The sequence below is a fragment of the Fusarium graminearum genome, chromosome 4 (assembly GCF_000240135.3).
Source record: "Fusarium graminearum PH-1 chromosome 4, whole genome shotgun sequence".
Taxonomy (NCBI): domain Eukaryota; kingdom Fungi; phylum Ascomycota; class Sordariomycetes; order Hypocreales; family Nectriaceae; genus Fusarium; species Fusarium graminearum.
The window spans coordinates 2972276-2987848 of record NC_026477.1 but is presented as its reverse complement, the minus strand read 5'-3'; the positions used below and the strand labels follow the sequence as shown (position 1 = coordinate 2987848).

Sequence of the window (15573 nt, the reverse complement as noted above, 5' to 3'; positions counted from 1 at the left end):
GATCATTCTTGCACAGCAACCAGTGTATCTCAGACGCTTATCAGAAATACTTGATGGTAAGATGAGCAAAGTGGAAGAAAGCAGATAAAGGTGAAAAGATGGAGCGTGAACCCTGGACCATGTGGTAGAGCCCCAAAAACTTAGACCATCCCAATACGAGGCATGGTGTTCCGGCCCTATCAACCATGACAGGCCGGGAATTTCGGGGCAATGCAGTCTGGTCCGGTTGACAGGAACCGGTCTTGATGACAGCATCCGAAACACAATGCAACCCAGACTGTAGGGGCAACAACAGTACAACGACCCCTTGGATCTTCAAGCCGAGACACCACGTGCATAGTGCAGAGATCTCGGGAATTCATTGAGTTAGTTGCTCCTGCGTTTGTTTATTTCATCCGGTGAGGCGAAGCCAAGCGAGACGAGGCCTGCATGCTGCAAAGTTACAGGCAGGTTCCGTGGTTCCATGGTGACAGGAGGTACCGAAGTTCTGGCGGTAGCGGGCTGTCGTGGCGCCGGAGAGGCGGGCCGAAGGCTCGCGGAGGCACAGATGAGCGGGAATCGTCTGACGAGCACGGATGTCTATGTATACGACTAAAAGAGTAAAGTGCAAAAAGAGTTTATCATGTCCTCAACTCGGCTGCTGCGAATTGGATAAAGTCGAGTTCCTGAAATTTGATAATGGAACAAGGAAAAAGGGGACAGAGAGGAGGTAAAAACGATAGAGCGGCGTAGTGGGAAACATGAAAGAGCTTAAGAGCCTGGATTCCCACACACGTTAAAGGGATTCTGAAACGTATCCCCATGGGGCAACGGTAACTATTGGTTGGGACTAATTTCCTTTAACAGAATGGAAGGAGACATCCCGTCAGCAGAATGCAGGTGGTTAGCCTGGGCAGGCCTGGGCAGGTGCCGCCATGACCCTTAGTACGCCCATACCTACTACCTTAATCCACCAATTCAACTCCGGAAGGTACATTGACCACCAACCATAACCATGCTCTTGCAACATTGTCAACCCCACCCCAGCTTTTGGGGCAGATGATCCGGCCACGGCTGTGACGGTCCGAAGAAACAGACACGATCTTTGAGGCATATCCCTCTACTCTGTCCTCCAGCCCAGTTGCACTATGTAGCTGACATGAGTGCGCCTAAGCTGTGAGTGGAATGAAGGTTGCAGGGCCGAGGGTGAAGGAGGGATGGATTATGGATGGACGGACGCTCAACCCATGCTAGAGTTTGGGTATATAAGAGAGTCTTCTGATGCTCAAGAGACAAGATCTCCTTCTCTCCTCCTCTTCTGCATCAAGCAACTTTCTCCATCGATCAGATATAACCCCTCCTTGTTATTTCGACGGGCTGTCTTTGAGGATAACTTCACTCCTGTCCGACATACCATAGTGCAGTCGAAACTCGAAGAGCCAAGAGCTAGCCTTCACCCACCATGTCCCTTCCCGCAGACTTCAAATGGGGCTTTGCCACAGCTTCGTAAGTTGATTCTGGTATCAATTGTTGTGTGTGATAGCAATTGACCTTTGTAACAGCTATCAGATCGAGGGCGCCATTGACAAGGATGGCCGAGGCCCCGCTAACTGGGATACCTTCTGTGCCCAGGCTGGCAAGATCGCAGATGGCAGTTCTGGTGTCACCGCCTGTGATTCTTACAACCGAACTGCTGAGGACATCTCTCTTCTCAAGTCCCTAGGCTCCAAGGCCTACCGATTCTCTATCTGCTGGTCCAGAATTATCCCACTCGGTGGTCGTAATGACCCCATCAACCAAGCTGGAATCGACCACTATCGCAAGTTCGTTGATGACCTGCTTGATGCCGGCATTACTCCATTCATCACTCTTTTCCACTGGGATGTTCCTGATGAGCTGGATCGCCGATATGGTGGTCTGATGAATCGCGAGGAGTTCCCTCTTGACTACGAGCGTTATGCCCGTGTCATGTTCGAGGCGATCCCCCGCTGCAAGAACTGGATCACCCACAACGAGCCCTGGTGCTCAGCCATTCTTGGTTACAGCACAGGTTCCAACGCTCCTGGTCGCTGCTCTGATCGCAATAAGTCTGACGTCGGTGACTCCTCTACTGAGCCTTGGATCGTTGGCCACAACCTTCTTGTCGCCCACGGCCGCGCCGTCAAGATTTACCGTGAGGAGTTCAAGCCCAAGAACGGCGGTGAGATTGGAATCACCCTCAATGGCGATGCCACATACCCTTGGGATCCCAAGGACCCAAGGGATATCGAGGCTGCCGAACGCAAAATTGAATTTGCTATCTCATGGTTCGCCGACCCCATCTACTTTGGAGACTACCCAGCCTCGATGCGTGCCCAACTTGGCGATCGTCTCCCTACATTTACACCAGAGGAGAAGGCCCTTGTCTTGGGCTCAAACGATTTCTATGGTATGAACCACTACACAGCCAACTATGTTAAGCACCGTGAGGGCGAGGCTGCCCCTGAGGACTTTGTTGGCAACCTTGAGCTTCATTTCTGGAACCACCGAGGCGACTGTATTGGCGAAGAGACCCAATCTACCTGGCTGCGACCATGTGCCCAGGGTTTCCGCGACCTACTTGTCTGGATCTCTAAGCGTTACGGCTTCCCCAGAATGTATGTCACTGAGAACGGCACGAGCATCAAGGGCGAGAACGACATGCCACGGGAGAAAATCCTCCAAGATGACTTCCGTGTTCAGTACTACGACGATTACGTCAGGGCCATGGCTGATGCTTCGCGACTCGACGGTGTGGATATCCATGGCTACTTCGCCTGGTCTCTGCTAGATAACTTCGAGTGGGCTGAGGGTTATGAGACTCGATTCGGTGTGACTTACGTCGACTACGAGAACGACCAAAAGCGTTACCCCAAGAAGAGTGCCCAGCACTTGAAACCCTTGTTCGACAGTCTCATCAAGAAGGAGGAGAATGGCTTGAACGGGGTGGGCAAAGTCAAGGCAGGACAAACTTGAAACCGGCCGAGACTATATGATTATGATAACTATATGATTTTTTGCGTATGAATATGAACTATATATCAATTACTTATTGTTAAAAGCTAAACGTGAGTTTGTGTATATTATGCTATTATTAAGAGGAACGTCTTTTAATGTGCGCACATATACATATGTGCAGGTTGAAGCCGTCCCGAGAGCTTCGCCACGCCGAAACCCTATGTGCTACGCTGTAATTTTTCTTCTGTATCCGTACTAACAACTTCTCTAGATAAACCGAAAGCTTCCATCTGTATTGCCGTAGATTGATGTTCTCCAGAAGTGTCTTGTTCTGTTTCCTCGTCGAGGCTCTCCTTGGCATCACGACGCATATACCATTTGAAAACATATACTAATCCCTGGGCCATAAACACCTGCTCAATGGTGTATAACAACACTGGTATCTGTATGTACGCTCGCGTGAGATCATCCGCGCGAGCCCACATTGAGCTTGCCAATGGGATACCCAAACTTGTTGTTTTGGCTGCGCCGCAAAAGCATACTGCAATAGTCTGTTCTTTGGACATACGCTGGAACAAAATCTTCAGCCAAGACGAAGAAACCATTCTGATCAATCTCTGAGGAGGTCTCGCGAGGACAAAGCAGATGATGGTAAAGAGAGCATACAACGCAACGTTCATAAAGACAAGGAAGAGGACGTTGCTGGTCGACAAGTCCTGTAACGCACCGGTACCAAAGGCCCCAGAGAACGTTGTCCAGACAAGCAGAACGAGGCATATTGTTGAAACTTTGGCTAGTTTGAGAGTGTTTAGAACTTTCACTGTGCGCTCTTCCCACTTCCACCTTATAGCCTGGCCGACAATGAGAGGTAATAAGACGCTGAGACAAAGTTGTTTAGCGACATCCGCATACATGTATCCCAGGGTAGATGGATCAGCAGGGCGCCAGTTATCAAACACCTCAGGGTGGCCAGTTGGAAAGAAGCCGTAGATGAGGAGCGGAGAGAGGAATGATCCTGCCACATTGCCGATCACGACCGAGATGATAGCTGCGGCCTCATCTCCACCTGAAGCTCGTGTCATGACAACATTCGAGGCAATGGTTGTTGGGAGACAGGCTGTAGTGAGAAGACCAATGAGAATTGGCGGTGAAGGAGTTTTCGACTCAAGAGCTCCAGCAGCAATGGAGATGTGAACGATAGCTATCAGTGTTAGTTTGTCTATCTGGTTTCATTGTCATGCTGTCTATAGGCGACTAGCGTCAAATCAACTTACCCAGGACGATAGCTGGGATAACTGCAAAACTGATCCCATGAACCAGAACATGCAATCTCCAGTTCGTCACGTTCTTGCGCAACTTCTCAGGCGAGAGCTGTAATCCACTGACAAGGAAGATAAACGCGACAGCGCCATAGAGGACGCTATACTCGGACCGGATGGCGCCTCCATGTCGAGCGACAGCTGTAGGTCGACTATCAGCAACTTGCGTCCCAGTCAGATAAGAGACGACTTACACGGGAAGAAGTATCCTAATACGCAGGCAGTGGCAAACCCGATGACAAGATACTGGGCAAGTATCACGTTGATTACCTTTTTGGCCCAGCCGATAAATCCTCTTTTAGGCTGTTCTTGCTTTTCCTGACTCGACATTCTCAACTCTTGAAGGCGCACTCGCCATTATTCAGTATCAATACTTTAAAGATTCACTTGGGAGTAGGTGAAGGACGGAGCCGTTCTTAAATGGGAGATAGTGCTAATGATCTACCATGGCTATAATCCGGGCTTGGTATCTTGGCAGGGATAACTTAGAAGTTGTCCGGGCTATTACCGCGTTCGCAGACAGAAGGCGGACTTTGAAATGTCCACGGCAGGATCCGAATATCGGAGATCCATACAAGCACAGGGTATTGTGAAATGATGACGTTTGCGACCAGTGAGGAAGATTGAGTAAGGAACGTTTATGTCATGGTATTAGACGAATATGTCATATCAGAAATTACATGATGATACAATTAAGCAAAATTAAAGCAACTTCCTCCCAAGCAAGCACCGCACGCAGTCTCATCTAGAGCGCGTCGCCAGTTGAGAGGCACCGGACATGATCCTGTCAGTTTGATGGATCCAACGCCGCCACAACTTTTCTACCCATCATTTCTCCATGATACAAAAAAAGAAAAGGTTGTGCCAGTTCAGATGAAAGAAACCTGGGGCTGGTCTACTGTGCAAGAAAATACAAAGCCAATGAGAAACGCCATGCGATGTGTAGTGGTATCAAGATGGGTAAAAGGAATAATCTCTCCCAAGTCTGTGAGGGTATAAACAGACTTGGCGGAACTCGTTCAGAGACGTCCTGTTCATCAAAGGAGCTGCCTCGTTCGTCGTCAAGGAATTAAAGAAGGTAACGTTAAAGAAAACTGACGAGCTGTCGGTCGGTCGATCAGTTGAAGGAGTTTGTAAAATGCGGAAGTGAATGTTAAGCAACAATAGCAGATGAAGGTGTCATAGGTAAGGCTGTCCTTGATTCGTTGGGGTTGGCGGTACTGGGAGCTGGCATGATCTCAGGATCAGGGATTTGAATGTCAAGCTATTGAGAAGTTAGTATTTGTGCCTAGTTGCGACAAAGGAAGAAACTTACTGTCATGTAACCTGTTTGACGAAGGGGCATGATCTTGGGTGGCATGACACCATCCTCAGCGCCCATGGTCTTTTCCATCTCACAATTCCATTGCTCTATCCATTTCTCGAGGTTGTTCAGCCTGGATTTGGCGCCAGTCAGACCCATGTCATCCCAGACCCAACCAGTGACAAGTCCAAGCAGACTATCGATAATATTCCTCGCGCTGTACGGATCGAAGGCGGGAACCAATTCTCCATTGAGCTTCTCAATGATGCGACGGAATTCTTGTTCAGACAAGCCAGCAGGGTCTAAGATCTCAGGATAGAGATTGGAAAATGTGGGTGCCAGGTCACCTTTGATCAACCAGTCGCGACGTATTCGGATAATCCGTGTGCTGGTGTATTCGGGCGAATCGACAGGTACATGAGGGTTGCGATGCGGATAGCAGGGATGCTGAGGACCCCATTCACCGGCTGCATCCGGCTCAACCTCTTCGCCCATGATGGACGAGTTTGTCGTTGATAAAGCAGATCCGATTCCATCACCAGCTGACACATTGGACATTCGCGGGTCCATAATATCTGGTCCACGCTCCAAGTCCGTGCCGTATGATGGCATGGGATCGGTATTTTCAGGCATCATTACAGCCTTCCCTTTGCCCTTATCGATCTTGACGACTGGATGTTCCACAACAGAACCTTGGGCCAAAAGTTCCCGACTAAGACGGTACTCTTCAGCTGACACTGCACCTCGTCGCGATCCCTTCTCGTCGTAAGACGCACGCACCGAGTTCGGTAGACTTATCCGTCGGTCACTACTTCCCGCCCTATCAACTTGAAGACTTGCACGGGGCGATAACGAATGCTTGATTTGATGCTGCTCAGAGAGTGTGAGAAGAGGATAATCGCTGGGCCCGGCGCCTAGGGAATCAGGAGGTGCTCGATGGTCGAAGGTAGGATGCAGTAACGGAATGGACGGCGGAGGAGGAGTCGACGGACGACGTTTGCGTGATGACTCGGGCTTGGTGTGAGGCCGAGGAGTCGAGTTGGTAGGATTCCAGAGGCGAGCGGCTGACAGTCGACGAGCGCGATGCGCAGTTCCAGTAGCCTTTTGAGGTCGAAAAGGCGAAGGATGAAACGCGGATGGTTGACGACCGTCGGCGGTTCGGCCTGGCTGTTGTCGAGAATTCAAAGCGGCAGCTCGACCAGAAGATGAGCCGGTTCTGGGATAGGCGGGTTCTGGGGGATCGAGGCTCAAGATCAGAGTGTTGCCCGGGGCATCTAAGGCGGGCGGTACGGGGTTGGTTGGTGGTCGGGAGAGTAGAGAATCCGTCGGAAACAGGTTGTCGGCACGGCCGCCAAGACGACCGCGCTCGGGAGATATAGCGAGGTCCTTCTCACGAAGACGTGAGTCGAGGTGTGATCGGCAAGACTGAGGCCGCGACCGACTCGTTGAATATGTTTTTGACGCTGAAGTTCTGGTTGAGGTTGAGCGCTAACGGGCAGTGCACGGAGCGGGTGCTGGTGGAAGACGGAGCCCGAAACAGAGAATGAAGGAATGCGACGATTGCGGGATGTCGCTAAGCTCTTCTCGGCAATGCTAAGAGAGTGTGATGGGTCGAAGAAGGTGATGTCTGTGAAGTCGTCGTCGGTTTCGGACTCGTCGTAGTGGGTGATCGAGCGGCAGCGGGCAAAGGAATTGCTCGAGTCGTTGATGGTCAAAGGAGAAAAGAAAGAAAAGAAGCGACGAAGGGACCAGACGTCAAGGGGAAATTCGCTGACGGTGGGCCAATGAAAGCGGCACAAGGAGGCTGGGGAGAGGGCGACCGGGGTTTTAGTGGATGACGGGCTGCTGGAAGCCCTGAAAACCAGCATGTTCAGCGCCCTGCTGGGCCTCGGCGGGTTGGGTTGATTGGGTCACTTCCAGGTTGTGCAGGTGGATGTAAGTATGGATGGAAACTCTCTCTCAGCTCGGCTTGTCCGTCATAAGGTTGGCGTTCTCAAAAAAAGGATCAAGTGGAAGAACTGAATCCGGGAATATCGCCGCAGCTACACAGACTGGAGAGCCAAGTCTTGGGAAGTTATAGTAGGGCTGTCGAGTTTTTGCGACTAGTCGCTATACTATTGGACGTTGAACTCCCTTCAACACAAGTCGTTAGCCAAGCAAAACCAAACCAGGCCAAAAGAAGGGACCTTTTTGAACCTTTATATTCGCTTGTTAATTGACTTTGTTGCTTTTTGTTGCCTTTTTCTTTCTTTACCGGTGTCCCCGGAATATTCCAGGGCTCAAAATCTAGGCTGACTGGCGGAGATTTGCGCTCGCTTGAAGCATTAGATAAACTAGCTTCATATAACAAACGGTGGTTAAGCCCTCGTTCTGTTGGGGCTGAATGATGTCGATAGGAAGAGATATTGGAGTCGAACAAAGAAACCGCAAAGCAAGACACGAAGGGGCGACGCGAGGCAGCCCGGTTACTTTAATACAGCCCAAGTCTCATCATCCAAAACCCAACGCAACCCGGGCCACCGTCCCGAGGTGGTCTTGTCTTGTCATGCAATATGAGCCGGACCTCTTTCAGTCCCTTCCCTCAACTAACTATAGGCACTTATCCTATCCGGGTTGTCCTGTTCTTGATTACGTACCTCGTTAGTCTAGGTATGTGATGTAAGATCAAATATCCATCTTGAATCTTCAAAACCAGGGGCTCCCAAGTTCCTGGGTTCTTAAGGCAATCACTAGTCGGTTATCCCCTGAAAGGATTTTTGACAGGCGACGGTTCTTGACAAGGGGGCTTCCGCAGTCCTATCATCCTATCAAGGGATGTCTGGTTGTCTCCCGTGACGCCATGACGGGCGTTGAGCCTAGGTGGCCTAGTCTAGGACAGGACAGGACAGGACGAACTAGACCAGACGTTGCGGCATCTCTGAAAGCCGCGTTACTAATTCCGATCGTTCATGCAACATAAGTGAGCGATGAACCTGAATCGTTGGGCTTTTCCGATATCTTCACCACACTATCCGTGCAAGATAGCAAGAGAAGCTGCATGTTAGTACATGTGATTTTCTTCATGTTGTCATAGTCGCTCCACTTGACCGTAGCCCCTGTCTCAAATCGGGATGAATGTGCGTCTCGGAATTAGGTTCGTCTGAAGTTGTCTCCCTTGGCCTTGTAAATGTTTAAGAGGGATGGGACGATGTAGCGAGCGATCAAAATTTATCTCATCAACTGAATCTATCGAATGCAATCTATTTTGAATTGGGCAGTTATGACTTGGTAATGAGGATACACATCAGCGCCCGCGTACTGTCGTTTGCTGGGTATCCGTACAGAGTAGCATCCAGCTGAATGTCAAGGTTGACGTCACATACTAAATTGAGAGGCTCGAGCTGTCGTCTTTACGTTTGTTTACCTATTAATAACCATGACTCCCGAGCGCATGGGGCTGCCACGGCTTAAAATTGTGCATGAAGCAGATTAGAGATTGATTCTGTCAGCTGCCTCCCTGGTTTGTCATTCATTCATACCCAATTATGGATCGCTTGTAGATTTCTTCTTCCACCTCATGTTGATGCTGATTTCAACGTGGTCAACTACAGATCTGGACTCTGGTATAGTGAGCCAATGTCCAAATCTACTCATGCGAACAGGCTCAGATCAACCATCTCCCTTCATCTGAGATCCAGTTTAAATTATTGCATACGGATATATCCTACATACCTCAGATTCCCAGCAAATAACTGCCTTACTGGACTGTCCCACCCCAATCTGCGGCTTCCCTTGCATGTCGATCAGTTCGGGATGGACCCAATACAAGACATGCACGTCGCAAGTCATCAAATCACAGAGCCATACCGCCCTCTAGCTCTCCCGTCTTTTCTGTACCGATTCCAAAGATTGGCAGATTAGGTTGAGTCTTGTTCTCAGCTGAATCAATCAAAGCTAGCTGAAAAACCTCCGCGTCTGAGGCTCGTTACCAAGGTACTTACAGATGGACAAAACTTACTGCTTTCCGCCAACTTAGTAGTAGCTTTGGCTTCCGCGGTAGGTGCCGTAGATCATACCAAGCTACAGCTACAAGCGTTATAGTTTGCCAGCACAAAGCTCCTGGCGTAGAAGCCTCGTCAGGGTAATCGATCAATCTAAGGCAAGTCTCACCTTTTGTACCCAAGTGACGTCGTTTATTTGGCCGTCGCCATCATCACTTCCCGTCTCTCTTTTCAGTTGACGAACTCATCGCCATCACATTCCAAGTCTTTATCTTGTCGCACAACGCATTCATTTCACAGCCATCGCGACTCCTCTTGTCCTCCCTTGCTGTCCTTCCCCCCTCATTCTCCGCCTCTTGCAAACGTTGTCGCGTGACTTGACCTTAATGCGCCGCCTTTCCCTCAATTTGCCTACCTCCAGTTCGCCCTAGTCGGTGTTTTGACTTCAGCAAAAACAAAAAAGCCCATCAATTGAGCTTTGGTCATGGCGGATGAGAATACAACGTCGAACTCTTCCGGGAGACCCGCTGCCGGCGTAAGCTCCGGCTTCAACGCCCCGCCCTCCGGTCAAGGGCCCCGGCGTGCCATGACCGTGTCAGTCGCGGAGGAAGCTGCATCTGCATCTCGACGTCAATACCCGGCATCGCCTAGCTTTGATTCGATCCCCCCTCGTCGCAGCTCAAATTTCTCCGAGTACAGCCTTAATGAAGCCCGAGATTTTTTGAACCCTCAACCGCGAGATCCTGGCAATGCTGATTCGTCGTTGGCTGGGGAATCATCCTCTTTACCGTCGCTGTCATTAGCTTTTGCTTTTCTACCAGCTATATCCGGTCTGCTCTTTAAGAATGGCAGTGCTGTCGTAACAGATTTCATGCTTCTGGGCCTGGCTGGTGTTTTCCTCAACTGGTCTGTAACACAGCCATGGTAAGTTGACAGTGACAACCGACTATTGGCATCTTGTCGCTTTCCAGACTATATACTCACAATAGAAACAGGACTTGGTATCACTCAGCGCAGCAAGTTCGGATACAGCACGAAGTGGTAGCAGACAGTGTCATTGACGACGACAGTGACCTTGACTCTAGCACTCATGGCCCAGGGCCTAACTCGCCCCTTGACCATGTTCCAGAAGATGAAGCAGTGCATGCCGAACCGACGGAGGAGATACATGAGAGAGAGCCGAGTAAGCAGCAGCAAGATGCCCTTGCAGAATTATACTTTTACGAAATCATCGCCCTGGCCTCATGCTTTCTCCTCCCACTCCTTGGCGCATACCTTCTGCACGCCATTCGGTCACAACTAAGTCGACCTTCAGAAGGCCTGGTCTCCAACTACAACTTGACAATTTTTCTTCTCATGGCCGAGTTTCGTGCCTTATCGCACGTGATAAAGTTGGTGCAGTCGCGAACACTTCATCTACAGCGGGTGGTACAAGGAGGGCCTTCCAAATTCCAGCAGGTCAACAAGAATACAGAACAGCTGGAGACCGTTCTTGCGCGTCTGGAACGGTTGGAATCTCGCGTCACCAACGACGAAACGAGTACCGTCCAAGATATAAAACAGGAGATCAGCAAAACGAAGCAGAAGGACAGCGCCGTGGCCCGCGACGTCCGCAACGCTATCCAGCCTGAACTCGACGCACTCAACAGGGCTGTGCGTCGTTACGAAAAGAAGGCCACACTTCTCCAGATCCAGACGGAGTCACGGTTTTCAGGGGTGGAGGCAAGACTGGATGATGCTATTGCCCTTGCTGCAAGTGCTGCAAAGAATAGTGCGTCACACAAGAACGTATTCGTATGGGCTATGGAGTCACTCACCGCCGCATTCCTCCTCCCATTCAGAACACTTTTACGAATAATGCTACTTCCTCTGAGCACGATTTTTGCATTGATGAGCAAGGGCAAGAAGAGGAACTCTCCGCCAGTCAAGTCGTCGTCGCGCAGCAGCCGTAATGGCAAGACGGTTGTACAGCCCAAATATAATGGTGATCGTGTTCCATCCAGAGTGGCCAAACGATGATCGAAGATGGAAGAGGAACATCTGTTTAGTATGCCTTAATAATATTCCCTATGTCCTTAGCTGGGATTCATTCACCAATGATTGTGGACAACCAGTCGATACATTGTAATGATCGGTGGAGCTTGTGCTATATGAGATAGCATATCATATCGATCGGTGCAACAGCAACATTTGCACTATCCCAAGTTGAATACGCAGATGTGCAACGCTTACCTGTCTGTATTCCGTATTGTATCCGAAAGCAAGATAGTCAAAAACAATATTACAACCACCAGTTGCAGCCTGTCGTCTCGAGTCTATGAGGAGCACGTCGTTTGTATGATCCAGTTTCATCATATTGAAACCTCATGATTACTACCACTGAAAGCTGCAAATCACGTCAGGGAAAAAAGAGAGGTGGCTGCTGCAAACTGGCCAGAATTCAATAAACCATACAAGATTCATCTTTAAAGAAAGCTCAACGGTAACGACTGGACAGATTTGCGGATAGTTATTAACGATATCATTTTAGCTTATCCTTGTCTCAGGTTAGATCTAATTACAAACGCCACACTCGCTTAAGTGAGTTTGTTAACCAAGTTTTAACTAGTACCGATCAGAGGCGTTTATCATGCTCAGTGAAACCAGTTGACACACGCCTTTTACTCGTAAAGTCTTGAGGAACAGCAGCAACAGCAGCAGCAGAGGGAGTCCCTGACTTGAATTCTGATAGCTGCGACCCGAAGACCTGACCGGTCCGGCCTCATTCAAAGCTCGGTGGGTGCAGCGGCGAGCTTTCAGTAGCTGAATACTCGACTTGAGAAAGGTGAAAGCCAGGAATTGAGTTTACCGTGTCTTACATAGTACGTCCGAGTGCAACGTTGAGGTTACTATGCATGTGATGCCACGCTGTTTTCTGCAAACCAGCATAAGCATCAACACGACGCGCTAATATGGACAAGGATTTGAAGGGAAGAGTTTTTTCTCAAAAGTGAAATTTCGTACAAAGCTGTTTGGTTAACGATTGTGGCAGTCCTTATCTGTGTGAAGCCAAGTGCAGCACGTGGCTGAGAACACTGTTTTTCAGCTAGTATTGTGAGCAACCAGAACGAGGTTGGCGCAAAGGACTTATATCCAGATTCAGATATGGCACAGGGACTATCATTGAAAAGAGAATAGTTTCTTGTGCGATTGTGTTGGCTCTGTAAGATGACGATGGTATGACAGCTGCATTCTTTCGTATGAGTGCAACCTGGAGAGGTTTCGAAGTTGTCCTCTTGACTGACCGCCGAAGTACTTCAACAGTAACCAACATACTACGTATGAAGATCTTGCAAGACAACTGATGGCCACGAGAGGGTTAAGGATCGACAGTGTTTATCCAAAGCACCGCATCGATTCATAGTTGAATAACAAACAAGATGCAAGGCTTGAGTGGGCACACCTCGGTTGCAGAAACTGCACGATTGGGATCAACCGGGTAGGTGTTAGTGATGATGAGGTGTGTGTGACTCCACATAATTTGGGGCGTTTGTATTCGCATTTTGTTGTCATGCCAGGCCAATATGCAGTCGTCGATTTGAGTCCGCCGTTGATTTTCCTGTTCTCATGGAGGGACGCAAGGTTGACAGGGGGTGCGCGTCCTTACCTGGACAATTGATCCTCCCGTTCCAAGATAGGCGAGAAGAGCACGAGCTGACATGATGGCATTCATAGGGAAAATGCTTGTGAGAAAACTCCATCGTGCGGGCCAATACCTTGCTGCTCAGCTGAAGAACAAACAAAAGACTGGGTCCATTTAATCACTTTAATCTCCAGACGCGCCGGTGAGGCGTCCGGGTAAAGTAGCGCGTGTTCCCAATATGGCAAATGGGACAAGGGATCTTCAATGTATTGATGGGTACCTCCAGGCACAGAAGTTTTAGGTGGGGGTGCTCTTCGATGATAATATGTACAGAAGCGGCTGCTGCAACGTCCACAAGTGATGATGGTGGTGGGTGAACGATAAGGCCGAGTTGCAAATAAGGCAGGAATTATTGATAACTAGTAATAAGAGCGAGGGGGGAAAGTCGGTATTGGAGTTTAGAAATCGTGAAAAACCACCAAATAACTAGTAATGGAGGAACTGTTGTCTACTTTGCGAATAAATGCTCACAAGGTCTTGGGATGTTTAGATTTGTAATTGAACAGCATTGCAATGAGCTGGACGGGCGATTGAGCCCATCATCGAGTCGAAATGGAGCTTGCATCCAGTAGAAGCAACTTTATAAGAGGTAGGTAGGCAATAGGTCAGTAAGCAACCCCTTCATAAGTTGGGCTCAGCTGAGGAATATGAGTGCTTTGACCAACCATCATAGACCTCATTGAGTGCGTAGATCAATCACCGGCCAGTTCGAGTTTAGTCTTTGCTCTTATTTCATGCGACCAGGTATGTATTCATTCATCAAGTTTCAGATGAGACAGTGAATGACGAGTGTAATTGGTAGTCAAAACGTTCCAGAACAATTTGACTGAGCGCTTTGACAGGACAGGAATGAAATTTCTACCTGGGCGCTCTGAAGAAAGACTGAAATGGACCCTGAAGGAGCGTAAATTTAGAATTTCAGACGAGAGGCAGATAGATCCCATCGTTTTCATGGTGATCAATTCTCAATTATGGTTCACTGGGACCTGGGTATAATGTGCCAACAGTAAGATCCTTGTGAGGGGGTCGAGAGGCTGGCAAGCTGGGCTGTCAACACAGGTAGCATTGTCGTCTCCTGAGACAGAGGCAGTGCTGACTGGTGACCCGGAGGGCAACGCCACTTCATGTATGTACGTATGACTTGTCTGCAACATCATGGCCGGAATGTTGTGCTCATAAGCACATAGGTATTGCATCAACAGTGGCGGTGGGAAAGGCTGGGAAAGGACACAACCCCCGCCTCAACCCAAAAGCAAAGCCTGTTGCTGGCTTGAGAGAAAACGTAGATTGGCCTATCGGTGAGGTCAACGGGCAGCAGGCTAGGTGATGATGCAGCATAGGCGCACACAGGTTGGGCTACGTGTGACAATGGCATCGGCTGAGAGGAGAGCTGCCTGCAGCATCGTTGCAGTGGCTTCTGTAGCGAGTCTGCAAGGTGTTCGCTTTGCATCGTCGCCGCCAGCCACTTTACCACTAGGTTTTGGTGTGAATGTCGAGTCGAGACATGAGAGTCTGAAAGCTCATTGACTAGTCGAAGCAGGGATCACCAATCGGATGTTTCCGGTCAGGATTCCCACGAGGTTCCTTCATCCACGCTCATTCAGGCCCTTTGCGACCCGTCAACGGGTTGGTTCTCTGAGCTAAGAGAGGATGGGACTAAGATGACCAGTTGGAGGCAACATGATTAGTTGTGCTGTATGGACAGGTCATAAACTCGAACGAAATCACATGGATCGAGTACGGCAGCAGAGCAGAGCAGAGCAGAGCAGAGCAGAGCAGAGTAAGAATCTGACTGTCTATCCACTGTCAATCAGCCGCTCAGCATAATCCCTGTCCCATGTTCCATGCAATCTGAGAAAAAGCATGTTTAGGTGGAGAAGATAGACGGACAGGGCGCGGTTCTTATGCGTTCTGTCTCAGACAGATTCCTGAGACTTTGTGAGGCAAATGGATGATTCAGATATTGAGCCGAAGGCTAAGACAGCGGATTCTTCACCGATCGATGATTGACGATAGTTTTCTACATGGTATTCCTCCTTGAGCTGGTATCTCGATCAAAAAGACCATCCATGCCATTCATTTACTATAGTGTGACTACTGCCTCTAAAAAGGACCTAACGCCACGCTGCCAATGGGTCGCTAGGTCGCTCTGGGCTGAAGTGTACCTGGATGTACTTGAAACAGGCACATCTCCACCACGATTGGCTGCCGTTTGAGTGGGGGAGGGGTGGGCCGGCAAGTGCTCCAGGCGTCACCAACCCTCTAAACCAGGAAGGAGCAAGCCGCTGCAAGCCAAAAGGAGGAATACGGTACGTACCGACTGCAGTAACGGGA

General features: G+C 49.4%; 5 protein-coding genes across 5 annotated transcripts; 3 read left to right on the top strand and 2 right to left on the bottom strand.

Annotated features, from left to right (window-relative positions):
- Positions 1-1090: 1090 nt before the first annotated feature.
- Positions 1091-3062, top strand: FGSG_07274 (uncharacterized protein). Its single transcript, XM_011328713.1, has 2 exons — positions 1091-1485; positions 1542-3062. The coding sequence occupies exons 1-2, from the start codon at positions 1442-1444 to the stop codon at positions 2971-2973; spliced, it is 1476 nt and encodes a 491-aa protein (XP_011327015.1). The 5' UTR covers positions 1091-1441; the 3' UTR covers positions 2974-3062.
- Positions 3063-3372: 310 nt separating this feature from the next.
- FGSG_07273 (uncharacterized protein) lies at positions 3373-4604 on the bottom strand (the record flags this gene model as incomplete). Its single annotated transcript, XM_011328712.1, has 4 exons — positions 3373-3398; positions 3524-4156; positions 4230-4415; positions 4469-4604. 4 exons carry the CDS (start codon positions 4602-4604, stop codon positions 3373-3375), a joined length of 981 nt encoding a protein of 326 aa, XP_011327014.1.
- Positions 4605-4926: 322 nt separating this feature from the next.
- On the bottom strand, positions 4927-7445 carry FGSG_07272 (uncharacterized protein; the record flags this gene model as incomplete). Its single annotated transcript, XM_011328711.1, has 3 exons — positions 4927-5538; positions 5590-6744; positions 6972-7445. The coding sequence occupies 3 exons, from the start codon at positions 7443-7445 to the stop codon at positions 5428-5430; spliced, it is 1740 nt and encodes a 579-aa protein (XP_011327013.1). The 3' UTR covers positions 4927-5427.
- A 2596-nt stretch (positions 7446-10041) lies between these two features.
- Positions 10042-11576, top strand: FGSG_07271 (uncharacterized protein; the record flags this gene model as incomplete). The annotated part of the gene is made up of 2 exons (XM_011328710.1): positions 10042-10481; positions 10553-11576. 2 exons carry the CDS (start codon positions 10042-10044, stop codon positions 11574-11576), a joined length of 1464 nt encoding a protein of 487 aa, XP_011327012.1.
- Positions 11577-13791: 2215 nt separating this feature from the next.
- FGSG_13108 (uncharacterized protein) lies at positions 13792-14566 on the top strand (the record flags this gene model as incomplete). Its single annotated transcript, XM_011328709.1, has 5 exons — positions 13792-13828; positions 13913-13983; positions 14056-14229; positions 14299-14365; positions 14427-14566. The coding sequence occupies 5 exons, from the start codon at positions 13792-13794 to the stop codon at positions 14564-14566; spliced, it is 489 nt and encodes a 162-aa protein (XP_011327011.1).
- Positions 14567-15573: the final 1007 nt, after the last annotated feature.